This window comes from Aptenodytes forsteri, unplaced genomic scaffold (assembly GCF_000699145.1).
Source record: "Aptenodytes forsteri isolate BGI_AS27 unplaced genomic scaffold, ASM69914v1 Scaffold280, whole genome shotgun sequence".
NCBI classification, from domain to species: domain Eukaryota; kingdom Metazoa; phylum Chordata; class Aves; order Sphenisciformes; family Spheniscidae; genus Aptenodytes; species Aptenodytes forsteri.
This window is the reverse complement of record NW_008796042.1, coordinates 1,695,827-1,713,653: the sequence shown is the minus strand read 5'-3', so window position 1 is coordinate 1,713,653 and position 17,827 is coordinate 1,695,827. Positions and strand designations below refer to the sequence as shown.

General features: G+C 41.6%; 1 protein-coding gene across 1 annotated transcript in view; it reads right to left on the bottom strand.

The window, feature by feature from the left end:
• The window catches only part of ALK (anaplastic lymphoma receptor tyrosine kinase), a 245,971-nt gene extending 232,726 nt beyond the window's left edge, over positions 1-13,245 (bottom strand). The window contains exons 1-2 of the mRNA XM_019473734.1: positions 13,191-13,245; positions 1,114-1,275 (exon numbers count right to left, since the gene is read on the bottom strand). Coding sequence (XP_019329279.1) covers positions 1,114-1,275; positions 13,191-13,233 — 205 coding nt within the window. The 5' untranslated portion in view covers positions 13,234-13,245. The remainder of the gene's footprint in view (positions 1-1,113; positions 1,276-13,190) is intronic.
• Between the last annotated feature and the right edge of the window lie 4,582 nt (positions 13,246-17,827).

Sequence of the window (17,827 nt, the reverse complement as noted above, 5' to 3'; positions counted from 1 at the left end):
TCAGGTACTGCATGAAAGATATCCCCTCTTGTGTTCTATACCCAGCACCCACTAACTTCACAGCTGCTTCCCACTGCTCTTCAATGTGCATTTTTATAGACCTCTAAGTCCTACCATCACAGACAGAATAAAGAATCTTTGTCTGTTTAGTTTTTCCTAGTACGGAAACTGTTCCATATTCCTGATAACCTTTGTTGTCCTTCCCTATACCTCTTTGTTGTATATTCTTCTTGCCTGGATAAAGCTTGTAGCCCTAACTCCCCCGTTTCCATTTTGTAGCTCCATTCTCATCAACGCCACCTGACCCTTACAGAGAGAGGTTTCAAGCAGGTGTCAGTAACAGCAGGAAGGATGTTAAGAATCTTACTGCTTTCCCAGGATTAGAAGAGCACAAATACATCTAAAAATCTTTTTAGAACTTATAATCTTAATGAAATATGCTGCTGTTCACAGATATGATCATGAGCAGGAAAAATAATTCCAACAAACCAAATTTTCTTCCAAGGAAGGAGAAAAGTCTGTTGCACTTCCCTCTTTTCAGGCTTCCAAGCTCTCTTCAGAAACAGGAATTTTTTTCTTATATTAAGGGCAAACCCCATCTTTTGTTTTCTTACCAAACAGAAAACCTAAGCCCTGGACACAAGGATATTGCCTAATATGGTCTGCAAATAAGCAAGCAGTAAACAGGACCTAGAGCAGAGGTAAAACCAGACTCTATTTTATTCATCTCTTCTAAATACTGAATGACCTTAAACATAGGCACCATAGTACTATTCTCATCCAAATACCGTCCATGGCATGGGTCAGCCTGATTCAGATTTTACAGAATACTGTATTTGATATTTTGCTTCCCATATATATGATGCAGATTGCTTTTAGACAAAACCAGATCTTTCATGTGCAGAATGACTCCTTTTGTTTGTCACCGTTTGCATTCATTGCCTGCTGCAGTAAAAGGATTATAGCTGTCTTAAGTATTTTAGGAGGACATGTTTGTTTGGGTGGGGTTTTGGGTTTTTTTGTTAGGGATTTTTTGGGGGGTAGGAGTGAGGGTGTTTTGTTTTTAAAACTAACCACTACACTGAAGGCATTACATAGTTGTATTCATCTTACCTTTAGGTGTATTCTCAGAGTGATCTCTCTCTGGCCCATCTGGGATGTTTAGCTGTGAGATCTCCTCTGCACTCAGTCTGAGCCAGGCATTGTGGGTTTCCTGATCTTTTGAGGTAAAGGAATATTCCAGCTCACAAGGAGATTCAAAATTGCAGTCAAACACTGGAAAAAGAAAGCAGATATAGAGCATACCAGGTTAATTAAATCCAGCTTCCTCTGTGCTGGAAGGTGTGTATACACACTCATTTTATACTTTAGTAAGTTAGGGCTTGCTTTTTTCCATAATGAGGTACAAAGATAAGAAGGACATCCACAAACAGACAGGCAAAAATGTGTCCGAAATGGACTGCACAGAGAGGTTCATTATGGAGGCAGCAGCAAATCAAGAGGAAGGCCCAAGAGCCAGTAATTCCCCTTCAGGACAGATAAAAGGGCAGCACAGGCTAAAGCGGTGAAAGGCATCATCTAAACTGAAAGGGAAATAGCTTAGTCAATTAATAAAATGGGACAGAAAGCCCATCTCTTCTGGGATGCTGGTGCAAATTCAACCAGGACCATTATAGCGTAAAGACTACTAACATGCTTCATAGTCATGTTCCATCTCAGTGAGCACAGGACTCTGCAAAGTGAGTCATATACCCTGGGCATATGGGACATGCTGGTAGCTATAGGGACAGTACCCTGCGAAGCAACCTTCTGACCCCCTGGGTTTGAAACGCTTTACTGAGGCAGCAGAAGCAGCAGAAGCTTGATCTGCTGCTGCAAAACTTTAGCCTCTAGGCAGTATAGCCAGCATCTGCCTCCAGCACAGACATTTCTTTTTGACATGTTTCTCTTTCAGTAACCAATTACCCTGCTGGTGCAACTATGATTCACTTCCCAGTGTCCAATTTACTATCACACCATAATTCAAGTTGCTTAACACAACATGCAGTGATAACCTGCACGGATTTTACTTTTAATCATCAAGATTGCTAAATTTTCTGGAATGCCTCGTATACATTTGCTTTTGTCACCACAGTCATCACTCAACACAGTATGCAGTAACAGAAAGAAACTATTTCTGAACTAACTCAATGTTTCTAAAAAGGCTAGATCCATTTGAAAAAGCCCAACAAAAAAATCCAGCTCTTCTTTGGAGTTTTCTACATTGTCTACTGTCCTGCCATAGCTATGCAAGTGAAACAAATAATCTGAATTGACATTAGTCAAATTAATTTTTTTTTAAACTTCAATTACATTCTCTATTAAACATCTCATTTCTTGTCAGTGTGCACAGATTTATGTAGTTCATCCTATTCTCCTGGTGATATAACATTTTCTAATCTGAAGGTTAATACTGTTGCCCTCTCACTATACTTTTCCCAGCTAATTTGCCTTTTTAACAGCAAGCTGGAAGGAGCAGAGCCTATTTTTCCAGTTTATATTTGATTTTCTTAATCAGGTGCTTCATCATTCACTCAGCATTTGGAATGCTTCACAACACCATGGAAACCATATGATGTAAGGAATCCATATGCACAACAAGCAGCAGTAACAAGGTTTATACATATTTCCTTAAATTTGAATGCACAAGTCGCTACCGTCTTCAGGCCTCTATGTTATCAATATAAATTTCATGATACATGAAGCACACTTCAGTTTAGGCAGCAGGGAACAGTGGATATATTCATGCTATACAGTTTACTACTGCAATATCATACCCAAACCTCAGACCACTTATCTCTAGTCCCTTAGATGTTCTTTAAAAAAAAGAAAACCAAACCCAACATTATTTAACCCTATAAAGTGTTAAGAGCCTATTAAACTTTGTATCAAAGCTCAAATGGACAAAAGAGCAACCAAACACTCAACTACATCTTACAGAAGATATATCATCATTACTGCGTAGTTTAGTTACGGGGAACACCTTGAGTAGCATGTGCTTCAAGGCACTGTCAAAGAAAGGGGAGGAGGGGGAAGAAACACAGCTTATGCAAGGACTTTTTTGACTGAACCCACACAACAATGTAAGGGAAAGCTCAGGCCAAGGACAACACATGACAAGAGCAATCATTTCATATCAACTACTTCATTCTTTGTGGGCTTCTCTCCCCTGTCAGTCTCTCATATTTTCATGAGCTTTCCAGCAGTCACTGCTTGCTTCCACTCCTCTCCCATCCAGCTGCTGGGAACAGAAGCCTTTGTGCTCTCTTACCCTTTTGCCCCCAAGCAGAGAAGCCCTTCATGGATATCCACAAAGCGCTCTCGTTTTCCTCCTCCAGTCCTCGCCCCCTGACACTCTGATTACGGTGCCTACAAGCACTCAATAGCCAGCTCAGCTCCCCCGTTCGGTCTCACTTTCCAGAACCTCCTCCTCAAAAGAGAGCTATCAATTGGTTGTGGAGCCCTTAACACAGCAGGCCTCTGACCTACAACTGGGACAACTTAATTGGAGTATGTGATTAAATACCAGTCGTCAACTTTAGCGTTATGACCCCTGCAGACAACTAAAGCCTCTGCCTGAAGGGGGAAAAGTGAAGGAAAAAAGGCAAGTAGCCATACCATTTCCTTCCCTTGCAATGAATAACCTACAGAGAAGCGGACATGGTCTAACATGCCTGTTGGGGTCAGGCTGAATGGCCTTTACAACAGGTTATTCTTTGAAAGAGGAGGAGACTACTTGGCTCATACATCTGAGAGCGTCTGTGATTTAATGAAAACATACTTGCATCTTTTACAGAACTTGATAGTCCCCCACCATCACCAGAATATCTGCACTCTTCATAGGCTCTTATTTAAATTAATCTTGTATCAGACACAAATTTCAGTGCTATTATCCTATTCAGTACAAAGAAATGATGACAAAGAAATGCTATCTGATGCAACACAGCAAAGTCTATGCAAACAGCATCTAGTCTTCCAAGCCTAACGTTAACTTCCTACCCTCAGGCTTTCCTTCTTTCACAATGTCCTTCACTATTGACAATGTATTATACTTTATAAAAAAAGCATTATATACAACACATACATTTTTTTCACTGATAAGCCACTCTTGGTGTGGTAGCTGCTACAAGACCATATAAACCACATTTGCAAATACAGAACCTTCACAACATTTGAATTGCTGCCACAAATCACCTGCCATTTTTTATGCCTCTGCATAAAAAAAGGTCTTTCTCCTTCCTTTTTTACTTTTGTCTTAACATGTTTAAATGCGACACCAAGTTTCTTTTTTTCTTGCCCAGCTAAGCACATAAAGAAGCAGCCATGTGCCTTTGGAAGCTGAATAAAAGCCATTCTGCCCCTTTTCTGAAAAACAGCAAACACTGCAGGAAAGGTAATTAAATCTAGCACAACTTTTAGTGATCTTTTTTTTAAACGTACTACCAATATAAATTGACTAGATACAGAGCTTTAGGAGTTGAATAGTGTGCCTAGTCAGTAAAGTGGTTTTTTTTGTGATTTTTGGTGTTTTTTTTTAAAAAGATGTCACAAAGATTTATATCCAGTATATGCATTTATGCTACAGCTATATTGACATTATGGATCCTAAAGGCTCTATAGGAATTTAAGTTGCAGCAAATTGCAAAGACACATTTTAAATATATTGCAAAAAACCCCTAACCCCTTGTCCAACAATCTTTTGCATCTGCAACCACTGGACACTAGTGAGACAGAACAGCTGATTTATTAGAAGTCTATTTCATCATCATTACACCTTTAAAGAGGAAACAAAAGTGATGCTTATAATCAAATTATGGTAAACACCTATTTAAGAAAGGCTGTAGACATCAATCATTTCAGTTTCTGGTATGTAAGAAGATATAGGATACCAACCATAGAATGAAAAGTAAATTAAGCTACTGTCTGATTGAAAAGACAGTGGAATCTGTGTGTGTGTCTGATGACGTTAGAGTCTTGCGAGTACTTCAATTCATACCTAACAGCAATAATTTGTGCACAAACAACTAAAATATCTGGCAACTACATCTGTTTCAATTAAACTGATTAGAGTTTTCAAATAAACAATTACTTAAAACAGTAGTGTAAATAATATGCCAAAACACAGTAATCTGCAGGAAATATCCTTTTACATTGCTGCAGATCAGAGTATGGATCATTTGCTCTTTGGATCATCTTAGATCATTTGTGTAACCACACATCACAGAAACACGCCTTATTTAGAACAAAAATAATCTAATTTAAAGAGAGATATAAAATGCCTTTTCTTGTTAATAAACTATTCTGATTATCCTTTCCTCAGCTGCCCAACAACAGACTTAGTTTATTTGTTTTAAGCCACAACTCCTTGCAACCACAAAAATGTTACCAGCAGGTAATTTCCTCTTAGACTGCTCCTTTCTAGTTCTACACGTGTCTGACTTAAAAGGGTCCTTTTCACTCCTGGTCTGCTGACTCTTACAAATCACTCCTCCTTCATTACTCTCAGCTGGTCACCCCTTTGAAAAGGTGTGGGTGCTTTCTCATCTCATTACAATAGACAAGGGGGTGGGTAGAAGTTCTCTGTTCTCAGAAGGACCAGCTTAGAGATGTACATCGTAACTGGCATCTCATCAGCTTAAACATGACTAATTTGTACTACATCTACAGACATAAATGCACAATGTAGAGGTCACTTACACGGATCAAAATGGGACCACAACCTCCCTCAAGAACACACCTCGTCAGTGGCAACAGTTGCAGCAGCAGTGTAGAAACAGATAAAATATTCTTGCGCAGGATGTCTTTTTTTATACAAATATTGACAGATATTCTTTGTGGAGGAGATATAATTTAAATTGTACAGTAGAGGTGTGCTCTGCTGAGTGAGCTTTGAGACCTCCATCAATACCCACTAACCTCTATTATACTCATGTTATAAGGCCTATAAGCTTTTAATTTATGACAGGGAAATGACAAATTGATTTTCCAGTTATTAATCCTAGGGACAGAGCCAGTTCCTAAAGCCTTCCGTATTCCCTCTAGATAGAAAAGAGCACAGGGCATTCAGTCTAAGGGTTCTGGTTGCCCCATCAGGCCCTTCTGAATTTCTATCCACCAATACGGGGGTACACATGTGGGGTGATACAAGGAAGCCTGCAGCGATAAGTACTTCTCCCTGAAAATGGAGCATAACTAGGAGACTCTGTGCTCTCTGGCTGTCAGCTCACCAGCCTAGTGAACACCCAGGAGGACACCAAACACAGTCCAGGCCCTTGGAAGCGAGCATTGCTCCACTGGCACAAAGAAGGGGTGAAACTTTGCAAATGGATCCCTAGTGCCACCTTTCCACTGTGCAACTGGAGGTACAGCAGCAATTTAAAATGAGTGAATCCACCACAGGATGGTAGGGCATGGAAAAAAACACAAGGGGAAAGGGAAAAGGTGTCAGCAGTCATGCAAATTAAAGAGGAAAAACAACTGCAGGGTTTAACTGCCTTGTTCCTGCCGAGAAAGCAAGCCTGAAGAGACATTTTCACCTACTTCCTTCCATTGCTCAGCATTGAGAAAGGGCAAACTGGCACATTTTAAGGGATAGTATGACATGTGTATCCCTGCCGGGCACCCCAGGCCTTGCTACCTCTAGGAAGCCTGCACCCACAGTAACTGCCTGATCTTTGGGCTGCCGCTCCAGGAGCTGACAAACATGAGAGGAGCAGCATGGCATGACAGGGGAGGTGAGGAACTGGGGAGGCACTCGAGGAGCCCCACGGCATCGCTCTGTACAGCATGGCTTTGGGGTCCATCCCGCGTGATGCGCCCCAGTCACTTGCAAGTGAAGCGGTGAGGAGAGCAGCTGGGCAGCTGGGCAGCACACCAACCCCTCTCCCTGACCTGAGATGCCTGTGTTCATCAGACGCCTGATGAGCCTGTGTTCATCAAGGACCTCCGTTTAATTTAAAGCTACTTAGTGCAAGTTAGCTTATCGCTCTGCATCCTTCCTCCGCACCAGCAGGTCTTCATGTACGCTCCCCCAACCTTGGGTTTACTGATAGGAATGCTGCTGTTCCCTCACGGCGCTGATGTTCAGTTGCAATGAGCCTCTCCCTGCTCTCTCCCCTGCACGACGCCCAGCCCACCTCACCCACACGCCACCCCAGCGGCCATTTTGTGACCTTACAGGCCGAGCCAGGTACAGAGCCCCGGCCAAACTCCAGAGCGGGGTGAGGCAGCCGGGCCCTCACCTCGGGGACGGGGATGCGTCCTTTCGGCCAATCGGGGTATGGAGGAGGACAGGAGGTGCCCAGCAGGGCTCGGTGAAGGCAGAGCCCTGGGGTCTTCCTACGTTTGCCTAAGAGCCCCCCACCCCCTTCAAGGCAGTGCCCTGTCCTTTCTCTGCTGCAGCTCAGGGCCTCTTCCTACCTCCTTGCTCCGTAGAAGCTTCCCAGCCCCTCCACCTCCAGCTCACCAGTGGGGCTGGGGTCGCACCCCGTCCCCGCATAACTGGCCAGCAGGAGGCCAGGCCCACGCCGCTGGCAGCACAGAAGGGGACCTGGAGGTGGCAGGCCGGCCCTCACAGGTGCACGCCTCCGAGGGTTCGTCAAAGCTCACTGCGTGCAAGGAAGATTTCAACACGGTTGCTTTCTTCCCGGAGTCCTGAGGCAGGGCGGTATCGCAGGGACCCGCTACCTGCCAGGCAGGGTCAGAGCTGGCTCCGCCAGCGCTGCTCATCCCTTTGATGCCCGCCTTGAAAGAGAAATGCTCGGGTTTCCCTCGGGAGGGGCTATTAAAGTTAGATTGCGTTCTGAAGAAAACATGTTTTAGAGGAGCAGTACCCCACAGGAGGCATGATTTCACCTGCTCTGTAGAAGAGGGAATCGCCCCCGGGAAGAGTGCTCTGGCCTTGGTGTCAAGCGCAGGGCGAACTGCCTGCCTCCCTGGGGACCCCAGGGCTCTCCTCATGCCAGAAGCGTTTAAATTAATCTTCTGGGGAGTGAGCCACAGCTGGATGGGCCACTGCTTAGAGAAAACGGCAATAATGCAACCATTCATTTATTTGTTAAGAGAATCTTTAAAATGACATCATATACTTTATATCCACCCAGATCCTCAGTGCACACCAGGGACTGAATCACCAAAATCTTTGACAGCTGCTTTGTTCGGTGGAAATCAAGCTACAAAGAAGAGGGTCAGGACTCCTTTATCAATCAATTATAGGCAGAGTCTTTCAAGACAGCTAGAGAGAGGCGTGAGGAGGGGGTGTTGGGAGAACAACCAGCAGTAGCTCTCATTTTCACTCCTCCTGCTCTAAGAAGTGACAGAGCTCATCCTCCATGCAAGAAATATTTGTCCACCAAGTCTCCCATGCATGCAGCAAAAGCAATAAATGAAAGTGCATTTCTAATGCTAGTTCTGGCCAAAAGACTGAAGTACTGACTAACAGTGATTGTTAGAAAACATGCTCCAGTTGGCACAAAACAGTGGTTGGATGAACTGTCATATTTTGACAATTCATACAAGGGACCTCTTACATGAAGTTTGAGAGATCTCTAGAGAAAATGAATACTTGAGAGACAGGGAGAAAAGACATTTGTTGTCTTAGTGTATGTTATTTTATTATTGAAAAAATGTTGAGCTGTCATCGGCGTATTATCTGCAGATGAAAGAGGGTGATGAAAGGAAAAGAATAACTTGAAAGAAAGTAAAAATTTCTCTCTAATAAGATTTTTTCTTCTTTCTTGCTTAGCACAGCCTTCAGTTTAGCTAGGCAGATGCTGCTTTTCCTGTGATTTTCCTCCCCTTGGATTTCAGCACCACTGCACATGGCAAAAATACCATCTAACTGTTAAACAAGAATTCTTGCATATGTATAATGGGTCACAGCACTTGGTATTTTATATGGAGCAATTCTGGTGTGCATAACTGCTGTTAATTGAAGTCTTGCCCTATTATATTCATAACACTATTTCCAAAACTATGTTAACACTGTTTCCAAACTTAGAAGAGTACTTCTAAGATTGCAAAAAGGATGTGTTTGAATTAAGGTAGTACATCACTTTTGCAATATCTTTACTAAGAAAGCATTGATTCATTTTTCCTCTGGGACAAAGTATTATCCTCCTCATTTCTCTCCTGACTTTAACTCACCTTCCAAACAGGAACTTGTTGTAACAATTAGTTCATATCCATGCATCTCACTGTGCCATGCTGAGCCAAGTATCATGATAGCTTTATCATTCTGAAGATGTCAGTATTAGTCTGATTTGTTGTAGATTTATAGAACAAGTAGTCATGGGAACCTAACTGTAACACGAACTCATCTGGCTGGTGCCCTGTTTCTCTCCATCTTCCCTTTCATTTGACGTTCAGACTCATTGAGTTTCGTGTCAGCAGTATCTATCTGGTATCCAACTCACATGAATGAAATGGTATTTTGAATACACGCACATGAGTACTTGAATTCAGCAAGTTGCACATGACCTACCAGAGAAAAAAATTAATAATCTGACACCTCGCCGAGCAACTGCCATGCCACTGAACATCAAATACGCAGCGAGAATGACCCCAAATTATTCCACAGTAAAATTAGTCCAACACATTTTTTTTTTTTTTTTAGCAAACCCAATTGAGGAAATCAGGAACTCATCACAGATGACATTCCATTAGAAAGTATAAAAAAAACCCCAACCAACAACCCTGTCAAATTAGTTTTCTGAAGACATAGAGCTGAGTGAAATTATTAATAAGTTGTTAATAGAGGCCATCCTTTAGATTATGCTTTTAGTACCTATTAAATCAAAGCTGTGAATAATTATGCACCCTTGAAGGTATGTGCTCCTCCTCTTCTGAACTCACCTTTTGTAGACATTTTTAAGCACACTAGTCATTTGGTAGCCGAATCTGCTATTTCCCCCTGAGTTTTAGTCCCAGTTAACTTTGGAATCCAAAACACCACTATTTCCTAAACTTCAGGGGGGCAAAGAAATTCCGTAAACTATACTGCAGAAGTCTGACACAGCCTGAGAGAGGTACTTCTGTATTTTGCACAAAGCTGGTTCAGAACAGCCAAGGAGTTCAGCTGCTACTGGGGGATCTGGCAAAGAGACACACAGACAGCACGGCGGCATAAGAAGAGTTAAAAAGCAAAAGCCATCTCCTGTTTCCCAAATGGTCCAACATGGCAACCCTTATGCCTGTTATTCTCATGAAACATGTACTTCTTTCAAAACAGCATTTAGATGGGCTGAACTGCATTTGATTTTTTTCCAATCGGCAGCACTTTCTGCAGTTGCCACCGTACCCTGCCAGGATCGTGCTCCAGCTTCAGTGTTGTTGGCTGACTCGGGGGGATGTAGAGGATGGGGCAGAGAGGGGTGTATTAACTGCATGAAGACTTCGAGGCCTTAAGGGGCACCCATCGTCTGGAACCCCTGTTACAGAAGCTTAATGTGTTTTATGCAGTGGACAATTGATTTCTTATACAATACCTATACAGAAGAGAAAATTAATATTCAACCAACCAGGACAAGAAATGAAATATGTGACTGGGTGCCGTTAATCATGTAAGCCTCAGGACAGAGTTCCATCAGTGCTGCAAATGGGAGATTAATACGCTACTGTAAGTCCACATATGCAGAATGCATTAAAAGTTTGTTCTAGCCACATGAAATAGTCTGAGTGTACTTCAAAGAGAACAAAAGAAAACACAAAAAATATGGAAATTTAAAGACGACTCCTGCTCTGCAGGCTGAATTCCCAGATAATTTTGACTTCATGTAGTTTTTTAAGTCTTTATTTTCTGAAAGGCAGGTGGATTTTGCATCTCTCAGATGGTAGATGATTAATCAATGCTTGGATAGAAACAAATCTAGAAACCTCTAGACAAGATAGAAAAAAGTCTTGTGAATGCATCACTCTCAAGTATCCTGTTGTGCCAGTGATTATCTTTTGGGATTGCTGCATATAGTTTCAAAGATATCATCAAGCACTGTTCCTGCCAGAACTACTAGAGGCAGTCCATCAGAATTTTTAATTCTGAGCACAGGAGCAGGGAACTTAGTTTGGCAGAGGAAGAGGGACCCTACATTTCAATATACTCAGCTTTTCAATCAAAGAGATTTCTTCAACAGCGGAACATGGGAAAAAAGTAATTAAGACAACTAATATTGCCCCACTCCAGCAATGTCAGCCAGTTAATTAGATGGGTCCCATCAGATGATTAGGCAAACAAAGTTTTGATAGAAGTTTTATAGAGCACTCTGTAATCTTAATCACGCTGGGAGCAGTGAGGAAAGCTTCTGACAGAAGAGGAAAACACTCTAGTAGTAAAGGATGGCTGGGTTTTATTTCTGCTAATGATTTATTGTGTGATTTTGGATTAACCACTTAATCAGAAGGCAGGGGTGGTCCTGGGACAAGGTTACTTGCTTAGAACTTCGATGGTCTAACTTTGTCTTCTGCCTTGCTCTGCTGAATCCCTGTGTGACCTTCACAGAGCTGCTCAGATCCAGAGCCAATGATCAGCTGCTGAAAGGCACTGTCCATCCCTGTCATGCTCATAGCAGTTCTGGACAGAAATCTAGATAGCTGGGAAGTTTACTAATAAACATTCAGGTGCCTAAAAGCTGCAGGTATGCAGAGGAATAGAGAGAAGTTTTAAGAATTACCCTCTTAGGTTTGGGCTATACTTACAGTCTCTACTCCACGTACCCACACCAGTCCTCTGCACGCAGCCTATCTGAAGTGGCAGGAAGTATGTCCGCATAGTGCTGCTATGGGGTGCTCTAGTCTGAAATGCGTGACTTGGAGGGCCACTGCTACCTCTTTAATTTAGAGGAGGTTCTGCCAACTTTTGGAAAACTTAAGGTGCAAAGCTAGCAAAAATCAAACAACTCCTGCCCCTCTTCAAGATTCCCCACTAGCTTCAAGGTTCATGTCCTGAATTACACCTCCTGAGGGAGAAAACAGTTTAGACTTGTCCTGAGTGAAGATTGTATTTTGTGTAACACCTCATCAAATTGCTGCCTTTCCTTGCAAAACAGATGGTTGGAATATGGTAGAATTTGGTCTTGTACAACCAGCTAAAATCATAATAAATCATTTCTGCTTAGATGCAGTACATTTATCTCCATGTGATGCTGTCAGATGGAATCAATGCTTTTAGGTTTTAAGAACAAAGCCTTCCCTTAGAATGGTATTACTGAGAAACTGAAAGAGTTTAGGAAGAAGTAATAAAGGATAAATTAAAAATCATCCTTGCAACTTCTGAGAAAGCCAAGTGAGGGAAAAAAGATTGTACTACTGTCCCTTCCAAAATGAAATTGGTGTGTCCTCATCATTCAAGCAGATACAACAGCTAGGAGCAGATATTGTATGCCAGTGGAAAGAATATATATTGCACACATAAAAGGCTACAACATAAATTTGAAGAAATATGGGACTCCATACAGGTAGGTCAAACTTTTCCCTCAAGCAGATAATTACAGGCTTGGGGTGAGTAAATCTTATTAGCCTCTCAGCACCTTATCTCCCCTCATAGAGACTGGTAGTAGATATATAGTAGATATATTCTACTTCAGTCACTTTCTGGATTGCATATTAGATATTGCCTTATGCAGTCTGGTCCTAACTACGACCACAGTATTTCACAGTGGAATGGCTATGGTTTGTCAGTAAATAGGTCATACCAGAGAACAAATGAAAACAGATTCTCAGATTTTGGAAGGGATGGGAGTTACCAAAGGAGATGGCAAGAAAAAATAAGTTTGGTACACAGCTCTTCTCTTTATAATATCACTGGATTCCAACGCAGCACCCTAATATTACAGTCTAGAACCTTGTTTTTGAGGGAGCAGGGCAGGCCGGGCCAGCCAAGGTCACCAGGCACCTCCACGGAGATGGTGATGGGCTATCAGGTCGGGACATTAGCCTGACCCTAGGCTGGGCTGAAATGGGGCTCCTGGGCCCATGGGGCTCTTGGGCCCAGCCTGGGTGGCTGGTAAGGGGCAGTAAGGCTTATTAGTGCCCTCAGGGGCTGACAGTATGGATATTTTATCATGAATCATTTGACTTATGTTGTTTTGCTCCAGTAATATACCAATATCCTTAGGCAGTTAGTTACAACCTCTTGAGGATAACATATAAATGCTACTCACTGTGTCGTCCTCTATGGGAGAAGAAAGGGGATGTATCTCTCATGACCCAGGTCAAGTTCCAAGCAGAGTAACCAGGAGGAAGAGGAGGGCTGCTTGCTGGGAGATCGGAAGTGCTCAGACCTTCATTAAAAAAAAAAAACACACACAAAAAATGTATGACGTAGCTGTTTGTATACTACACAACAAGCACAAAGATCTTATAGCTTTATAGACCATATGCAATAAGCACCAATATTTAGCTACTTCTTGGTTGGTTCTTCCTTCCTGATACGTGTGCGCACAGGGAGACAGGAGATAAATTGCTTTACATAGCAAAATTATCATCACCTAGAAAAACTGTCCACTTTAATCTCACACTGATTCTAACTTCTCTTTGACCTTTCAGTCCCTCAATTTGTTTTTTTAAAGTTGTGTTAGCATGTGGAGATCCCATACATGGAAGAGGCAAACGTACCCAGCTCCTGTTCAACAACCCAATGCATCTCAAAGATGCTTTTGGGGATTAAAATACTACAGTGACCCAGAACAGGTGAGGACCCGTACAAACCCGCACTAACTCTGCAAGACCACAATGATATTAGAGGTGCAAAGAGAAACAGTATCTGAAATAACACGCAAGGTCAGTGAGCAAAGAAGAACTCTATAAGCTTTGAAAGCACAGATTTTCCCTGTGAATGTTTAAGTTGGATTTTCTGAAGATGACAGGATCTTGAGTATTCTCATCTCATTTTTTGAGGTCCTCAGGGGAAAGGTAGGATTTAACTTTGTAGAAATACAGGCATGCAAAACTTGTGTTTGGAATGTTTGTTTGATGGAACAAAATAAACCTCTGTATTGCTGATATGTTCTGATTTCTCAGAGAAGCCATAAAGAATTCATTGTTCAGAAAGAAAATAAAAAGTACATTTTTTGATCTACTAAATAATATTTTTGTCAAGAATACTACAGTTGCTTACTTGAATTCTTTTAGTTTAGGTGCAACGCTAAGCTTCGCTGTAATAACAGCAAAACAATTTGATAATACCTCCCAATAAAAGTTTGGTAAAACTTTCTGTAACAATAGCAGTTAGCTAACTTAGAGTAATAATTAATTCAGAGTGCTGAAGAACTGTCCTCTTGAATGGATAAATACTAACGGATAATAAAAGACACATTTAAGAGGATAATAGTAAACATGGTAAATGGCTGAAGCCTTGGGGAAAACACTGCTTTGATTCTGTTAAAGCTCTGCTTAACCCTGCTTCCCACTTCCACTGAATTAAAACTTGAAAATTTCAGAGGGACTTGTCAGAAGCTTAAATACCAAGGGTTAATTGTGCCCTATCTTGTTCTCAGTGCAATCTCGTTTTTAGCACACTTCTGTAACTGAGTAACGATAGCAAAACCAAGAGAAAAATAACCGTTCTTATGTAAGAGCTGTAACTCTTGCTCATTGCTTAGAGCAATAATCTTCAAGATAAGAATGGACTTCACGCTGTATTGTAAGCCATTCTTGAGTGGAAAAAATTTAATATCCCTAATGGCTCAATTAAACCTGGTCTCTATGCTAAGTTATGGTACAATAACTAAATATCCCCTATTGTTGTCCGGAATGTAGTGACACAAAAGATCAGGCCAGTGATCTATGAGGGTAGGTATCAAACCTAGTGTCTTGCCTTCAAATGTGAATGATGAAGTGATAGGTAACTATGGAATAACCCTTATATTGGCTTTTCCTTCCTAACGTCAAGACATAGTTGACACGTCTTTCAGTAGCCCCTGATACAGCTGGTTGTGGCAAATAATGTCAGGTTTCATTACAATAGTTATAATAGCTGCTAAAAGCAGATTTTTTCCTACAAATGTGCTTCACTTTGATGCCAATATAAAATAATAAATAAAAGAATATTAATAAAAAATGAGCTCCTGAAATAAGCTGGTTTTAAAAGCAGTGTGTGTTTTGCCTGATGTGAAATGACTGACCAGTATCAATATCCCTGTTAGATAACATTTATACCCCGTGACTCTCCAAAATGGGGAATGATTTAATAGCCTAAACACAGATCATGGGTCTCCCACAGACAACAACTCTGGGGCCTCTTTACCCCTAACAGACCTAAACGAATGTAGATGACTACTGATAGAGAGCCAAGCCTTGGGGTCACAATCCTGTGAAAACGTCACACAAACCTGAAAAACTGACCTGCTCCCCATCTCTGTTCCCATGGCAAAATAACCTGAGAGAAAGTCATTGAGATGCATTTCTCTCCCTAACGCTGCAGCCACAGAACTCAAAATTAAATCACTGCTACTACAGCCTTACCTGGGAATCAGTACCAACGATCAGCTGCAGTACCTCAAATTCCCTGGCACTCCTCACCTTCAGAAAAATGCCTCTGCAACTGTAATGCACTACACATTGCATTCTTCAGAAATCATGCCTACCTTCAGCCTCAGCTAAGTGGAAACGCTCCCTCTGTCACCAATAAATGCAATAAATTGAGATAAAAAATAAAGTTGAACATCTGAGCAGAGAAGACAGGGCAGTCCAGGCACCTGAACCTCCCCTCTATCAGCAGCAAGAGGTGCATAAGAGATAACATAAAAAACTGAAAGTTTTTCTCTCTTTTTAAGGAACGGAATGGATTCAGTTCAATTCATTTTAACCAAGAGCTCCTTCTTCTCATATTCTTTAGGATTAATTTTGGAACTTCATCTCAAATGATTTGCTCGGGCTATTGGTCTGAACTTGAACACAAGAAGATTGTATCAGAAGTTATGAATCTTTCCCAATTAAGTTATCTTCAGAGAAAGATGCTGGGTAAAAGGTTTTTGTATAGCCAAGAGGCTACTCTTCACAGTGCGGAATGATTTGATTTCAGAGTGAGCTATAGGTTAGGAGAAGAAGAAACCTTTCCTCTTCCACCTCCAGGGCATTTAACGTCCAGAAAGGTAATTACAGAAGACTGTATCAGCTAAACAAATGCTTCTTGTGCAGCGAGGGTAATGCAAATGTAGACTACACTGTAGCCATTTTACAAAATAAAGTTTTTTTCCCCTCTCCAAAACAATTCATATTGAAGCCAAAAAGCACTAAGAAAATTTTGTCTCCTTCTTTTAAAATATGCTAACCTCCCATTCCAGTTGTTTGTACCAGGGTGCTCTGTCACTTGTCAACAGCAACCCTAACCTTTAAAAAAAATTAATGGATTAGCAACTGGAAGCTGACAGCTCCATTTTTAGCAGCCAGAAGTATGGCAAGGTACAACAGAGGTTTCTTTGATATTCCTGCCTAAAGGAATATCCAGGGCCAAATCCTGACCCGAGGTACTCCATCACAGCTAGAAACGTGCACCTGAAGAGAACATTTGACATTTCTGTTTTTAAACTTGTGCAAAAGAATCTCCTTAGGGGATGTGAAATTCATTCAGCTCACCAAGAGTTTTGGTAAAAAAATTGAAAATGGTTCATGTGTACTGAAGTCAAGCCTCAAGGCCACAAATTCATTACATAAAATATTTATGTATTATTTTAATGAAAAATACCTCTTTAATAGACTAACCCTGCATGTTCACATAAAAATGGAACAACAAGAAAAGTTTTCTACTTGGGTCACTTTTAAACAAACAGGATTTCCTCCCTTTTTTGCACTTTCTGGAAGAAGGAAGAAATATCCCCAGCAATTAACATATGTAGTTTTCTAAAGTTCCGTGCAGTACAGAAATGTAATTGAATTTTTATCAAAACACCCATGCCCTTTTTAACCAAAAAGTGCACCTACGTGTAACCAAATATTGCTTATTACTACCTTTGGATGTTGCTTCATTACTCAGTGGATAAGCTTTCTCACTTTGCTGAGCTGTATTATTCCCAGTTTCTCAGTGGTAAATCTGAGGTGACAAATCTTCATGTACCTGTCCTCTAGATTTCAGAGTTGCAACAGATGTGTGAGTTAATAACTGAGATCAAATGTACTTTCAGCTACCTCTACATCTGCAAAAATATCTCAAAATCATTCATATTTGTTTGCGTGGAAATCAGAAATCAACGTTAGTAGTATTTGTGGCTCTGGTTTATAACAGCAATCAATACAGTAGTTATTAGCAAATATTACAATGATGTGTTTAGGAACAGCCTCCATTAAGATCTGGATTTTTCAGTCTCTGGGAAAGCCTGACATTTCAGAAAAGGTTATTCCAGTTCTAAGTAGAAGGTAGCAATCTTCCACAGAAAGGATATTACATAGTTATCTTTCCCCCTATGCATTGGGTTTGCGTGGCAAGGTTTTGGTAGCCGGGGGGGCTATAGGGGTGGCTTCTGTGAGAAGCTGCTAGAAGCTTCCCCTATGTCCGATAGAGCCAATGCCAGCCGGCTCCAAGATGGACCCGTCGCTGGCCAAGGCTGAGCCCATCAGTGATGGTGGTAGCGCCTCTGGGATAACATATTTAAGAAGGAAAAAAAAAACAAAACCACCTGCGCAACAGCAGCCAGAAGCGAGGAGTGAGAATATGTGAGAGAAACAACTTTGCAGACACCAAGGTCAGGGAAGAAGGTGGGGGAGGAGGTGGTCCAGGCACTGGAGCAGAGATTCCCCTGCAGCCCATGGAGGTCCACAGTAGAGCAGATATCCACCTGTGGAGGACCCCACACCGGAGCAG